General features: G+C 35.9%; 2 protein-coding genes across 2 annotated transcripts; both read left to right on the top strand.

Moving 5' to 3' along the window:
• The first annotated feature begins 1,045 nt into the window (after positions 1-1,045).
• LOC114750107 (uncharacterized) lies at positions 1,046-10,082 on the top strand. Its single transcript, XM_028938647.1, has 8 exons — positions 1,046-1,802; positions 2,217-2,267; positions 2,569-2,829; positions 3,354-4,310; positions 6,908-7,561; positions 7,886-7,924; positions 8,294-8,551; positions 8,933-10,082. Exons 1-8 carry the CDS (start codon positions 1,094-1,096, stop codon positions 9,919-9,921), a joined length of 3,918 nt encoding a protein of 1,305 aa, XP_028794480.1. The 5' UTR covers positions 1,046-1,093; the 3' UTR covers positions 9,922-10,082.
• A 3,216-nt stretch (positions 10,083-13,298) lies between these two features.
• On the top strand, positions 13,299-15,429 carry LOC114750109 (LEAF RUST 10 DISEASE-RESISTANCE LOCUS RECEPTOR-LIKE PROTEIN KINASE-like 1.5). Its single transcript, XM_028938650.1, has 4 exons — positions 13,299-13,630; positions 13,747-13,853; positions 15,084-15,306; positions 15,414-15,429. Exons 1-4 carry the CDS (start codon positions 13,299-13,301, stop codon positions 15,427-15,429), a joined length of 678 nt encoding a protein of 225 aa, XP_028794483.1.
• Positions 15,430-15,492: the final 63 nt, after the last annotated feature.

Below are 15,492 nucleotides of genomic sequence, written 5' to 3'. Positions count from 1 at the left end.
CTCGCCCGGTCGTGGACGGATTTCAGACATCCTGCTGCTTTTTCCTTTTCTTTTGTCATTCTGCTGCTGACATGTAAGAGTGAAGATGCCGGGAGATCAATCGAGGAAGAAGAAAGCTACTCAACATGTACGTTCCACACTTCGGTTTATTGTTTTATTGCTTTTACTTTTTCTCCTGCTTTCACAACCACGTTCATCTTTTCAAGGCCTTTGGAATTTACTGAACCTTGTTCGTCAGCAGTGTCTGCTGGTGTCAATTTCACATTAATAGGTTGGGGCACACAAGGTGTTTGAACTTATGCCTGAGATGCAAGATTCTGAAATATCACAATCTTGAATTTTACGACTTGCCATAGTCATGTGCGGACACCTTTGGACGCGTTTTCTCTTTGACCCATTCCATGCCAACTAAATTCACTGTGTGAACCATCTTACCACCAGAATCATGATCACCTAAATATCAAGCAATGAGATACCACTATATGATCTGGCTTTCTTGCTGCTTCACATAATTTAATCTCTTTAGTTCTGTGTTTTATTTTTCCTTTCTACAAATTCATGACACGTGTCCTCCTTTTACCCACTTCATGTCTGTGTAGTGTGGTCTTTTCAGCGGATTCTTTTTGGAGTTATAGAAGGCCATGCGGGCACAACTCCTATACCAGACGCACTGGGCCTCGTTGTTCCACATCCAGTGGCAATATCTTTGTCATCCTTTGGCCGGTTTGACAAAGCCATAAAAGGAAGAAAAGAAGTTACATCTTGAATTAATTGTTTGAACCGCAGCTTTCAAAATGTGTGATTCTTGGAGGGTCCAGGATTCAATAGGCCAACCTGGAAAGTTTTATCCCGTCTTCTTTGGTGGAATGATCAACGTAACTTTTAACAAAGCCTAACCTACCTCTTATTTTCTTTCAGGTCTCTTTCACAAAGTCTTGAATGGTTATTTACCAAGTCAACCTGCGCCATCAAACAGTTCAAGGGGGAACTGGGGATAATATACTGGGGAGAAGGTGGAAATATAATCCAAGCTTAATTAGTGTATGAGGCTCTTGTTGGTGCCTTTATTGTTTTGCTCAAAAGTTAATGAATTATGGCTCTGGTTTTTGAGTTTCGTTTCCTCTTGATTTCTCACCTTTTACTTCTGTCAGTTAAGTATGGAAATGCGAGGCATGTTAAGTGTCCTAGGTCTTTTAATTGCAGAGAACTTGGAAGCCTCCAGTTCCCTTTCACCAGTCCAGAATTCCCGGACTGTGGCTTAATGGTTGTTCGTAACTGTGATGCTCCAAATAAACCGATTGAACTAGAGAAGAATGGATCAAGATCATCCTTGCAGCTTAACGGTGTCCTTCTGCCGCAAAATATGATTACGGTTTTCGATCAGGATCTACACAATCGTTTGCAATCCAATGGTTCTTGTGAAGCCTTCAACAACAATATCTCAATTCCTGCAAGCTCTCCTTTGATTTCTTTTGATATTAAATACAACATAACCCTGTTTAAATGCAACCACCAACTCAATGTCAGCACCCCCTCTGGTTTTATTAAACATCCCTGTGCAAACTTCGATATCTATCATTACCGCCTACTCTCTGATCTTCAACCTCACCAAAAAAGCCATTTCTCAGCATGTTCAAATCTTGTGCTTCCAAAAAAAGACCTGCCCGATAGCAGTGACCTTCAATCGTTCTTATCTGCTCAAATGACTCTGGAGCTACGAATATCTGATGCTTGTGATCAGTGTCACAACAGCAGCGGCCAGTGTCAACTTGACAGAAACAATAACTTCTGCTGCATCAAAGGTACACTCCGAAAACAATCCTTGGGTTCTGAATATTTTGAGAGGTTCCAGTATGACCTAATTAATTTAATATTTTCCATGACATGGTTCTGACTATTTGTGTCTTTAACTTACCAGTATGTACTTCTTGCTTCCGAATTTTAAGTGATTTTCTTTGTAATCCATGGCAAAAGCTGATCCTTTTTTGCCTAACTTCATCTTATATTTGATATTCTTATTCCTTAATGGGACAATTCGAGATCTTCAGTTATGAGATTATGCTTTTCTGCTCCCCTCTAATTCTTGCGACTCCTTTCCTTACTTTCCTCGCCTAACTCCCAATGACATCTTAAAGTTTTTGGCTCTCAACTATGCTGTCCTTTACTTTGTGATCCTTTTGGTTTTTACGTCAAAATATGTCTTCTTTTGGTTGCAGCTGCACCTGATAAGAGTAAAATTTGGAAGCTGGCGCTGGGACTTGGGCTAGGTAATGCACAATGTTGTCTTGTATTATTCTGTACCGACTTTGTTAGTTGTTTAATTCTGATCAGTATATGTTGTTCTCCTGATTGTCATAACTATGCTTCTTCTTCTTCTTCTTCTTCTTCTTCTTCTTCTTTTGGTTCTCCCTTTTTTCCCAAAAGATGTTGAATTGGAAATACAAAAGTTGGTCAGTCATTCATCCTTTTAATGACATGCACACTCTCAACTAATTCTTCATTGACTTTTTCATTGCTTACTCCCAATTTAAAAACTATCATACTAAAAGTGGAACTCCACACTTGCAGGTTTTTTTATTGGACTTCTAGGCATTTTGATAAGTTGGCAGCTACTAAGGCTGTGTTACAAAAGAAAATATTCATCTTCAGATGTCCAGGTGCAATTAACAAGAAATAATACAATTGATCCCTACTCAAATGCAGACCCAGAAAGAGGCAGAACCTACTTGGGGGTACCCCTCTTCTCTTACAAGGAGCTTGAAAAAGCAACAAATAACTTCAATCGTTCAAGAGAATTGGGAAATGGAGGCTTTGGGTCTGTTTACTATGGTAATTCACTCGTGATTTTCTTTCCTCTAAAACATATAGAATATTAGCTTGTCTTCTTTAGGGAGGCGAAGGTTCTTCCGAGTTTTTGGCTATATTATCTTATTGGAGAAAGGATGAGATATCATGTATGAGGAGGAAACAGAAAGTTTAGAGGTTTTTCAGAATCTTCTCCATAGGCCCTTTTCAAAAGAGAAGCTTGTATGAAAAACAGCAATTTTTGTGGTGACCAAAGCTATTTTGTGTTCTGCATGGTTTCTCTAATTAAGGGCATAGGTTTTGGTCCAAGAAAAATTAAGGGCATTGGATGCATGTGATAAGATCATTTGTAACAGTTGAGGGTACAACTATAGGTGTAATTCCACTTAGTACTTCAAGTTTGGTTTTTCTTATGTCCACTAAATCAATATGCCTGCTCAGCTCCGAAGGAAAAGATGCAATAGAATAAATGAGTTCTACATGATTACATCCTTTCAGAAACATCTTCCATCTTGTTCATAACTTGTGCTTTGATTCTAAATGACCAGGAAAACTCCAAGATGGACGTGAAGTTGCAGTTAAGCGCCTATATGACCACAACTATCGGAGAGTGGAACAATTCATGAATGAAATTGAGACACTAACTCGCTTGCGCCATCGAAACCTTGTGTCCCTTTATGGCTGCACATCACACCATAGCCTTGAACTCCTCCTTGTGTATGAATACATTCCAAACAAAACAGTTTCTTGTCATCTCCATGGTGAATTAGCTAATTTTGGATTACTACCATGGCCTGTAAGAATGAAAATTGCCATAGAAACAGCAACTGCATTAGCTTTTCTCCATGCTTCAGACACCATTCATCGGGATGTCAAAACTAACAATATCCTTCTTGACGACAACTTCTCAGTCAAGGTTGCAGATTTTGGATTATCAAGGTTGTTTCCTGATGATGTTACCCATGTTTCCACTGCCCCACAAGGGACTCCTGGTTATGTTGACCCAGACTATCACCAATGCTACCAGCTTACTAGCAAAAGTGATGTGTATAGCTTTGGGGTGGTGCTTATCGAACTGATATCATCTATGCCAGCAGTTGATATGAGCAGGCCTAGAGATGAGATAAATCTAGCAAATCTAGCTGTAAATAAGATTCAAAGAAGTGCATTTGGGGAGCTGGTGGATCCTTGTCTCGGTTTTGAGTCAGACAAAGAGGTGAGGAGGATGATAGTTTCAGTGGCGGAGTTGGCTTTTCAGTGTTTACAAAGGGATAAGGAGTTGAGACCTTCTATGGATGTGGTTTTGGAGATTCTGAAGAGAATTGAGAGTAGGAATGAGGAGTTTGATCATCTCGAAGAAGTGGATAGTCACTGCGCTGTCGGTATATTACACAGCGGTCCTATTCATCCACAATCACCACCTTCACCGGACTGTGTTGAGGCTGGATTGCTGAAAAGTATGAAGTCATTGTCTTCACCTAAAGCTGTTACTGACAAATGGCATAGTGAGGCAACTACAACTCATGGGAGTGTTTAATACTACCTCCGGTTCTAATTATAAGACCCAGTTGACTTATTTGAGGAGATTAAGGAAGTAAATTAAGTTAGTTATTTGTAATAAATAAGTGTTGTCATTCCTAAAATATCTTTGCTAATTAAATATATTAGCTAGAACTATCATTATTGGAAGGATTATTTTGAAAAAAAATGTATAAATATGAGAGACAAAATGGATTGAGGTCTTATAATTAAGACCAAACAAAAAGTCAAACGGAGTCTTATAATAAGGACCGGAGGTAGTATCAACTTTCAGGTTCTATTGGACATTAACCTGTGCTCCATATCACAGTGATGACAAAGGTTGAGGGTGCAAGTATAAATGAAAAATTCGAAGGCAGATTCTATCCACAAGAGATAACTAGATCAAGAAAACTGTACCCAAATTTCTGGTTAAAAAAAAACTGTACCAAAAAAAAATGTAAATGTGTTATATATATTATAATATTTATTTCGGACGTCTGTGTATATATATCATTGCCTTTAGTTTTTTTTTAAATTTTTTTTAATGTGAACATTGAATTTTCTCCCTTCATTAAATAAATACTTTGTCCTAGAGTTATAGATCAGCCTAAAAAATTTGGTCATGAAATGAGATGGTTTCGTGTTGGGCTAAAGAGGAAAATAACAAAATCAAAATAGCCTAGACGGAAGTAAGCCTTTTATATAAATGGCTCAAGGGCTTATTGTGTATTTCCTTTAGAGTTTAGAAAATTGAATTTGGTTAGAATTTATTTTGTTACAGCGTGATTTGTTTGGATAGAAATCAAATCATAATATTTTAATAGTGATTTTATGATATATATATATAAATAAAATAAGTATATGAGAGCAGTTTTGTTTCTATTTGTAAGAAAATATTTTTAAAAAATACTTTTTACTTAACCAAACACCCCTTAATTTATATTTGGATGTGTAATTATTAAAAAAAAAATGAGTTTCCAATATAATGTAACATAATGAAATATTAAATGATTAATGAACTTACATATATTGATTTATATAATAAATAAAAATGTATATAAATATAAAACAAGCAAGAAGGGGTTAGAAATCGCAGGTGGCTGAGAGAAAGAACAAAGAAAAATCTTAAAACAATACTTCTTGAATTTTAAAATTTCAAATCATTTTTGTTTATTATATTTTAATAGCAATCGACTACACAAGTGACAACATATTTTTATATTAATTTTTGATTTGGTATTTTAAAATTTAAAAAGTATTTTTTTAAAAGATTTTCTCAGAAGAATTAACGAACGAAGAAGAGAAAAAAAAAGAAGAAGCAACAAATGGGTACTAGTGGTTGGTGAAATATTTATTGCATGTAGCATGATTTTTTTTTAAATACAAAAGTTGGTCTTTTTTCTCTTTCGTGGTTTGTAGGGCAAAGTCGGTGGATGTTTTGATCACTTCCAAAAAATAATTTTTATAAGACAATTCCTATCTCATTTATTTCATAGTGTAAAATTATTTAAAATCACTTAAAATACTAGTTACGTTTGGGTATGTTCTTAACTTGAATCCGATATTAAAGAACTGGGTATGGATTGAGGGGTAATTTTATGAGTTGAGCTATTCTTATTTGAGGGATGATGACTTATTTACAATTTCACATAAGATTAGAGATCAAGGTTTAATCCAACATAATCTGACACCAAGCTTATTATAGGTAGATGGGTTGTGTTGGTTGTTAGAATCCAAGCACAAGCCAACAGGGATACAAGATAATAATGGTGGGATCCAATTTTTGAACTACTGAGATTACTGATATACTGTCACTGCTACAACAGGGCAAAGTGTTTCTAGCATTGCTTAAATCTTTTTAGTATCATCAATTTCTTTATCTTTGGTTGTCTGTATAGTTTCTCTTCTTTTTACAGATTCCAAAAGCCTGTCCTCCTGTGATACACCTCATGCTTCTATGTAGTGTGGTCCTTGTAGCTGATTTTTGGAGTTAAATATAGACGTGCAAGCACGGTAATCATATTTACTTGACTTCCATCTTCAATACCAAACGCACTGAGCCTACTATTCCGACTTCCGAACGGCCATATCTTCGTCGTCCATTCCATTGGTCGGTTTGACAAAGTCACAAAGGACGGAAAAAAGTTTCATTTCGAATTTGATTGCTTGAACAGTAAACTTGGAGGATCGTATGAAAACTTTGATGGGTCCAAGATTCAATAGGCCAACTTGAGATGGAAAATTTGTCTTAGCTTCCTTCTTACAATGATCAACATAACATTTAGCTAGACCCTATTGATTACTCCCTTGGCTAGCTACCCCTTATTTTCTTTCAGGTCTCTTTCACCAAGTCTTGCCTGGTCACTTTCCAAGTCAACTTGCGTGTCAGTCAGTTCAAGTTGGAAAGGTTATATATGGATACACACACACACACACCCGTATTATTATCTTGGGGGTGACAGTGGAAACAGCATTAGTCTGAACTAAATTATTATTAGATAACAAGTCTTTTGTTGGAGTATCATGGCTCTGGTTTTTGAGTTTCGTTTCCTCTTGATCTCTCACCTTTTACTTGTTTCAGCTAGGTATGGACATGCGAGCCATAATAAGTGTCCTAGATCGTTTAACTGCGGAAAACCTGGGAGCATCCGGTTCCCTTTCACCAAGGTAGAAAGGCCAGACTGTGGCTTACTGATGGTTCGTAATTGTGATGATCCAAATGCATCTTCAGAAAAAATTATTGAACTAGAGAAGGAACCCTGGCAGCTTACTAGAGCCCCTCGCCAATCACATAGCGTTACGGTTTTCAACCCAGATTTACACACTCGCTTACAATCCAATGGCTCTTGTGAAGCCCTCAAGAATAATATCAGTCTTCCTGCGAAAGCACCTTTGATTTCTTCTTATATCAAATATAACATAACACTCTTTAAATGCCACCACCACCTCAATGTCAGCATCCCAACTGGTTTTATTAAAAATCCCTGTCCTGGTTTTGATATATATCATTACAGCCGAGACGCTAATCTTAAACCTGTCGAAGAAAGCTCCTTCTCAGCATGTTCAACTGTGGTGCTTCCCAAGAAAGACTGGCCTGATAGCACAGACCTTCAATCGTTCTTATCTGCACAAATGGCTCTTGAGGTACGATTGTCTGATGGTTGTGAGAAGTGTTACAACGACCAAGGAGGCTACTGTCGACTGGACAACAACAATAACTTCTACTGCGACAATGGTCTGTGTTCCAAGAATAACCCTTGTCTACACAGGATAAGTGAAATTGTCACGTACCATAAATAATTTTGTCCTTGACATGGTTGTGTCAATTTCCGAATTGGAGTTATTTTCCTTGTTATTTATCTATGGCAAACGCAGAACTTTCTTGCTAACTTCCTTATATCTTATATATTCTAATTCCTTCGATTCCTCGTCTTCCCTTCCCCGCCTAATTTCCAATAAACACATCTTAAAGTTATGGCTCTGCACTAATTTGGTCTTATATTTTGTCGTTGTGTTTACTTCAATTTGTTCCTTCTTTTGATTGCAGCTCCGTCTAATCCAAGGAAACTTTGGAAGCTGGCACTGGGACTTGGGCTAGGTAATATACATATATGTTGTTATATTCTTTCTCAGCTATTAGCATCATTCTCTAATATTATACCTGGGTCCTCTTTCAAATTCTGTTTTGAGATACTGTGGATCCATTCTTCTTCACATTCAAAAATCAGCCTTCTATTAATATTTCAGAAAACTTTTTGTTCTCTTCCTCTGTTTCAGGCTATCACTCTCCATTCCGTTTCCACAATCCTTACAGTTTCAATCACTAAAATATTTCTACCTTGACAACTAACAAGCTGTGGAAGTCCCAAGATTATCTTAAACCAGCTTTTCATTACATCCTCTCTTGGTTAACAATGGCTAGATTTAAGAATTATAATATTAAAAAGTGGGAACTCCACTTTTGCAGGTCTATTTGTTGGAGTTTTAGGCATGTTGATAGTTTGGCGGCGACTTCGACAGCATTACAAACGAAAGTATCCATCAGACAACCAATTGCAAGTAACAAGCAATTATGCAATTGATCCGTACTCCAATGCAGACCGAGAAAGTGGCAGAATCTACTTGGGGGTGCCACTCTTCTCGTACGAGGAGCTTAAGAAAGCAACAAATAACTTTGATCGTTCAAGAGAACTGGGAAATGGAGGCTTTGGCTCTGTTTACTATGGTAATTCACTCACTATGATCTTTCTTCTAAAACATATAAATTACGACCTCTTGTCCTTATTATAAGGAAATTAGTGAAGTTAATTATTTTAATAAATATGTCTTGTCTTTTGTAAAATACTTTTACTAATCTAATCATATGTATTAGTAAGAACTACTATTTGATGAAATCTTCAATATATACAAACATTACAAGGGCTACTTTGAAAAAAATAGATAAATATGAGAGACCAAGTAGATTGGAGTCTTAAATTTAGGAACAAACTAAATGTCAAACTAACTCCTACATTTTGGCCACGGGTAGTATTATCTTGTCTTCTGATTCGTTTTAGAAACATGTTCCATCTTGTTCATATGCTGTGATTTGATGTTAAATAACCAGGAAAACTCCAAGATGGGCGTGAAGTTGCAGTTAAGCGCTTATATGACCACAACTATCGGCGAGTTGAGCAATTCATGAATGAGATTGAGATGCTAACTCGCTTGCACCATCCAAACCTTGTGTCCCTCTATGGCTGCACTTCATGCCGTAGCTGTGAGCTTCTCCTTGTTTATGAATACGTTCCCAATAGAACAGTTTCTTGTCATCTCCATGGTGAACCAGCAAATCGCAGTTTACTACCATGGCCTGTAAGAATGAAAATTGCCATAGAAACTGCAACTGCATTGGCTTTTCTCCATGCTTCTGACACCATTCATCGAGATGTCAAAACTAACAACATCCTTCTTGACAATAACTTTTCAGTTAAGGTTGCAGATTTTGGACTTTCAAGATTGTTTCCTGATGATGTTACCCATGTTTCCACTGCCCCACAAGGGACTCCTGGTTATGTTGACCCAGACTATCACCAATGCTACCAGCTTACTAGCAAAAGTGATGTGTATAGCTTTGGGGTGGTGCTTATCGAACTGATATCATCTATGCCAGCAGTTGATATGAGCAGGCCTAGAGATGAGATAAATCTAGCAAATCTAGCTGTAAATAAGATTCAAAGAAGTGCATTTGGGGAGCTGGTGGATCCTTGTCTCGGTTTTGAGTCAGACAATGAGGTGAGGAGGATGATAGTTTCAGTGGCGGAGCTGGCTTTTCAGTGTTTACAAAAGGAAAAGGAATTGAGACCTTCCATGGATGAGGTTTTGGAGATTCTGGAGAGAATAGAGAGTGGGAATGAGGAGCTTAATCAGATTGAAGAAGTTGATGTTAATGGTGCTATTGGGATATCACACAGTGGTCCTTTACATTCATCTTCACCACCTTCACCGGATTGCGATGAGATCGGATTATTGAAAAGTATCACGTCATTGCCTTCACCTGCAGCCGTGACTGATAAATGGCATAGCGAATCAACTACAAATTTTGGGAGTTCTTAATAATCATTCATCATACTGATTTATTAAAGATCATAGTGATTACAGAGGTTGTGGATGTAGATATAAATGAAAATTCAAATGTACGTTCTATTTGTAAGGGATAATTACACGAAGATATTAAGTTGATTATATTTTAATTAGGTTAATTATGACAACCATAATTTTACTATGAGTTGGTGGGATTTATTTTAGTAACTCCCAATTCATTCCAATTATGTTATGTGTAGTGGTTATCTTTCTTTGTTTTTTTTTTGCCTTTTAATTTTTTTGGGGATAATGTTATCTTTTCACTTATAAAGCTGCTTACACTATGCTTACAGTATTTTTTTTTTGGATACAACGGGACACAAAATAAAATAAATTACCAAATCTCTATCAAAAAAATGATTATCCTTTAGAGTTTTTGCTGAGACAGACAGTCTGAAAGCCAACGCCTATGCTTAGTCCTTTCTTTGCTAGCTTATTTGTTAATTCATTCGTGCAAAGTGACTTGCCATTCCTGTCTTAACATGGATTTGATTTGTCACTAGAGATAGATGTTCATGAGTTTCAGGAGTCTCATAAATAATTAGCTCAATTGTTTCTATTATATTTAATTGTTTTTCTAATTAATGAGCATGACAAGTTATAATATCCCAATAGCATAGATTCTACTGGTTGAATCTCGTTACTTTGTTAGGGAATGGTAATGCCTTCACCTTGATCTGACCACGAGAATTAATATATAGTCAAAGGTAAAAGGCTCTATGTATAATTTCAACATTAAAGATAAGAGATTAAATTTATATTAATAAGAAATTATAGGAAATGCCTCATTAATAATTGGATGGCACAATTGATTTTGCAATAGAAAAATAAAATTATTCAATTTTCAAATCAAAACAATCTAGGCTAGATTTAAAACAAAATATTAACCCCTGTTCAAACAGTTAACTAAATAAAACTAAGATCTCTTGGATCTCTTTACACTGCTTGGGCCTGTTGGTGGAAAGCCTTTATCATGTTCTATTGGGCTTAAAGATATGTGATCATGTGTCTTGGATTGGGCCTTGGTATATCCCTTCTCCAAAAGGTAGGTGGGCTCTCTTTGTTGTAGCTCCATGATCCATCCTTGTAATGCTTATTTATTTCATAGCTTTTCTCAATGACATTGTCATTTTTTTCACCCAAAAAGGGGGGGGGGGGGGGAACTATCATTGCTGCTTCATTGTCGACTCCTTGAGGACCTCCATCAAGAATATTTTACAATGGCTTTTCTTTTACCATGACTTTTCTAGGGAAGTGCGAAGCATGCATCTAGGCTCCGGATTATAACTCAAAATTTTAAATTCAAATTAAACGTTTCCTTCCTTTAATAAAACTTCTAGTTTTTAATATAAGAGTTATATAATTAATTTATAAATAATAAATAAACTAGTCAAGTTAGTTATTAGTGATAAATGTGTCTTAGTTTTCCTAAAACTACTATCTTTGATTATATGCGTTGGAATTATTTCTTGATTAGGAGTCTTTTAATATGTGCAATTAATAAGGATATTTTAAGCAAAGATTTATAAATTTGGAAGATAAAATATATTGAGACCTTATATTTAGAAATAAAATTAACCGTTTGTTTAGCTCATATATTTAAGATAAAAGATAGTAAGTGAGTTGACAATATTTATTGCCTATTTAGTACGTGAAAAATAAATTTTAGGTTTAATATCTTACCTTTGTTATCCTTCTTGTGCATCAGACTTTTTAATGTAGCATGTAACTAACTATTTATCAAAATTTGATGCAAGAAAGTGAGGGGTAAATATATTACTATCTCCAATCTTTAATATAAGAGCTATTTAACTAATTTGAGTAGATTAAAGAAATTAGTTAGGTTAGATATTTGTAATAAAAATTTGTCTTTTTTTAAAAGTACTTTTACTAATTATGTATATTAACTAAAACTGCTATTTGATGAAACTTTTAATATGTGTAACTATTACAAGAATTATTTTAGAAAAAAAATAAATAAACATGAGAGACAAGATAAATTAAAGATCACATATTTAGAATTAAATAAATATAAAACTAGTTCTAATGGATATATCTAATGCAAGATGTACGATGAGGATATTTATTTATAAACTAAATAAATTTGCCATATATCCCACCTGTACCTTCAACTCATATATTTGAGCTTCAAAAAAGATATTTTAATCCTACAACTTTTGTTTGATGCAATTAAAGTCGCCGTTCTAAATTGAATGCTCAACAATTCGGAAAGTTAAACGGAAAAAAAATATTTTGAACCCTGCCTATAAGTTTCATCGATAAATTACAAATGCGGCTTCAAATACTCTTTCAAGTGAACATTCGTAATAAAAATTTAGGACTATAATTCTTTTGGTAAGAGTATGTAGTTTGGCAAGTTGTTGTATCAGGAATCGATTGTCCAGGGGTCTAGTTGGATATGAGGGTGGACCGAAAAACCATGTAATGATACAAATATTGATCACAATAGTCAACATATGAGGTTTTTAAATATTCAAAAAGTCAAAATCAAAACATTGCATTTGGGTGAATGCGGTTAAATATAGAACATTTACTTAATGACTAAAAATTGATATAATGGTGAGTCATAGTTTTTTTTTTTTTTTGCTACGCATGTGTATCCTTTTATTAGAAATAGTTTCATCCAAAGCACAATTGGGTACCAAGTGTGAAAAGAAGAGTTTCAAACCGTGATCTGTCATATTGTAAAGGAATGACAAGTCACAGTTATAATCATAAGTTTAACTCCAACAACATGCTTTAATTTGAAGAAGGCGTGTGTTGGAGGGACTTGTTGGATTGGTCAACATAGCGTCATAACAAGGCAGTATAAAAAATTGGAATCATCTGATCAAAATATGGTGCATGAATTGATGTAATATGTTGTATGACTTTTGGCCTTATATAATAAACGATGGATTGAATTCAAAATCAACCAATACGAAGTGCCATCTCTTTGGGGCAAACGAGATTCCCGTGCTCTTCAATTCAAAGCATGCATGGCTCTCATGGCTTCTAAGTCTTCCCCACTCGTTTTCCAAGTCAACTTTCCCTCTTGCATGAATCACTTCAAGTACGTGATATATTACCAACACCCTGAAATCACAATCTCCAGAAAACACTTGTCTCGTCTTCTTCTTGTTAGTTTTCTTGATTTGAAATTCTGGCATGGCTTCTTCAGTTCCTGTGTTTCTTTCCGTCTTCTTTCTTCACCTGGTTCATGTTTTCTCATCGGGGTATATTAATAGAATCCATGGAAACTGTTCTAGCTCGTTTGAGTGCGGAGAACTTGGGACATTCCAGTTCCCTTTCACCAAGCCAGAACTTTAAGACTGGGTTTATCACAGTTCATGGCTGTGATGATCCAAGTTCAAACAATTATTGATCTGGACAAGAATAACGGAAGGAAGAAGCTGCGGCTTCTAAACGTCTCCCAGAAGAACATCATCACAGTCTCGGACGAAGATCTAGACAAGATTCTGAAATCCAAAGGTTATTGTCAGGTTTTCGACACAAACCAAGTACCAAGTTCTTCTCCGCCGAACTCAGCTTTGGTCTCTTTTGAGATCCTAAATCATGGGAATTTGATCAAATGCAGTCACTGTGACCATGTGCATCGTCCCGCTGGTTTTTCCAAACATGTCTGTTCTGACTTTGATGTCTACTGGGAAGACTCATCCAGGCATAAACCTAACAATAATATTCAGGCACCACTTGGTTCTTTCCCCGGTTGTTCATTTCTTCATCTTCCAAGTAAAGACATTTCTAATACTAATGACCATCTGTCCTTCTTAATAGTCAAATTGTTATCCAAGTACGATTGTCTCATGATTGTGATAAGTGTCACAACCACTTGGGAGGCCAGTGTCTTCTTGATGCCAACGACAAGTTTTACTGCAAATATGGTAAGAGCTTTGTGCTTACAAACACACACGCGGACACATACTAAATTTTTATATATAAAAGTAGTATATATACATCATAATTGTTGTTTAGCTGACTTCAAATGGTGTCTTGTCTTAACTTGAGCTGCAGAGAACACAAGGAAGAACTACAAGCTGGGATTTGGGCTTGGGATAGGACGTGATGTGCACGCATATTTTTTTATTTGCCCATGATTTTAACGATTTAGTTTATCATACTTTACTGATATGTCAAATTTTCCATCCTTCTCAAATCTGGATCAGTAAAGAATTTAATAGAAACAGAGAAATTGAGACCCTTATTCACTTTTACAAGTGATGCTGATTTTGAATTATTGTGCAAAAACAAGTTGAATTTGAACGTGTCCTGAAATGAACTAATTCCAATCTTTACTGGAAGAAGATTCACAAATAATTAGTATTTTCAAAACCTTTCATGTATATGCTATTAGAATTTTTATGTTCTACACTCCAGCCTTTAGTTACACACTTTTACGTTGACTATTGAAAATCCTCAGATGACGAGGCAACAAGGTTATCTCAATATATTTTTGTCAGGTCCATTACAATGGATTATCTGCGGGATTATTTGTTATTTTTTGTGTTTATAGTTATTCTGATAATTTGTCAGCTACGCCAAAGACATTACAAACAAAAAAAAATTCCATCTTCAAACATCCAAATGCAATCAGCAAATAATAATAAAAGCAATCCTTTCACAAATGCAAACTCAGAAAGTTACAGAGCCTACTGGGGTCCTCTTCTCTTACGCCGAACTTGAGAAAGCCACAAATAACTTGATCATTCAAGAGAACTTGGAACTAGAGGTTTTGACATTGTTTGCCATGGTAATTATTTCCTCACACTTCCTTTTTATTATGTTCTGTTTCTGATAAAAAGGGTTCTTCAGAGTGATGTTTTGCCTAAGAGAGAAAGGAACTTGGTAAGAAGAGAGATCTAAAACCCTATATGGAGTCTCCTTTGACGGCTTCTATTGAATTGGTCCAGTAACTTCATCCCTTGTTCATAATGAACTTATGTTTTAACACCATAATAGAGCAGTTCATAAATGAAGTCAAGATTCTGACTCACCTATGCCATCGCAACCCTGTGTCTCTTTATGGTTGTCTTCATGTCACTGTCACGAACTTCTTCTTGTCTACGAATACATTCCAAATGGCACTGTTTACTGTCATCTTCATGGTGTGCTAGCCAATCGTGGTCTCCTGCCATGGCTTATAAGAATCAAAATAGCCATAGAAACTGCCACTGCTTTGGCTTACCTTCATGCTTCAGACATTATCCATTGTGATGTCAAAACCAACAACATCCTCCTAGAAAATAACTTTTGTGTTAAGGTTGTAGATTTTGGTCTTTCAAGGTTGTTTCCCAATGCTGTCACGCATGTTTCCACTGCTTCACAAGGGAAACCCAGGTTATGTCGATCCAGAATATCACCAGTGTTACTAGCTTACTAGCCAAAGTGACGTGTATAGTTTTGGGGTTGTGCTTATTGAACTAATTCATCTTTACTTCCTGCAGATATTATGTGGGATAAAGGTGAGATAAACTTGCAAATATTGTGGGGAAGAAGATTCAAGAGGGTGCATTTGGGAGCTAG

The sequence above is a fragment of the Neltuma alba genome, unplaced genomic scaffold (genome assembly GCF_004799145.2).
Source record: "Neltuma alba isolate B1F8T4 unplaced genomic scaffold, ASM479914v2 tig00006329_pilon, whole genome shotgun sequence".
Taxonomy (NCBI): Eukaryota; Viridiplantae; Streptophyta; class Magnoliopsida; order Fabales; family Fabaceae; genus Neltuma; species Neltuma alba.
This window is presented reverse-complemented; position numbering and strand designations above follow the sequence as displayed.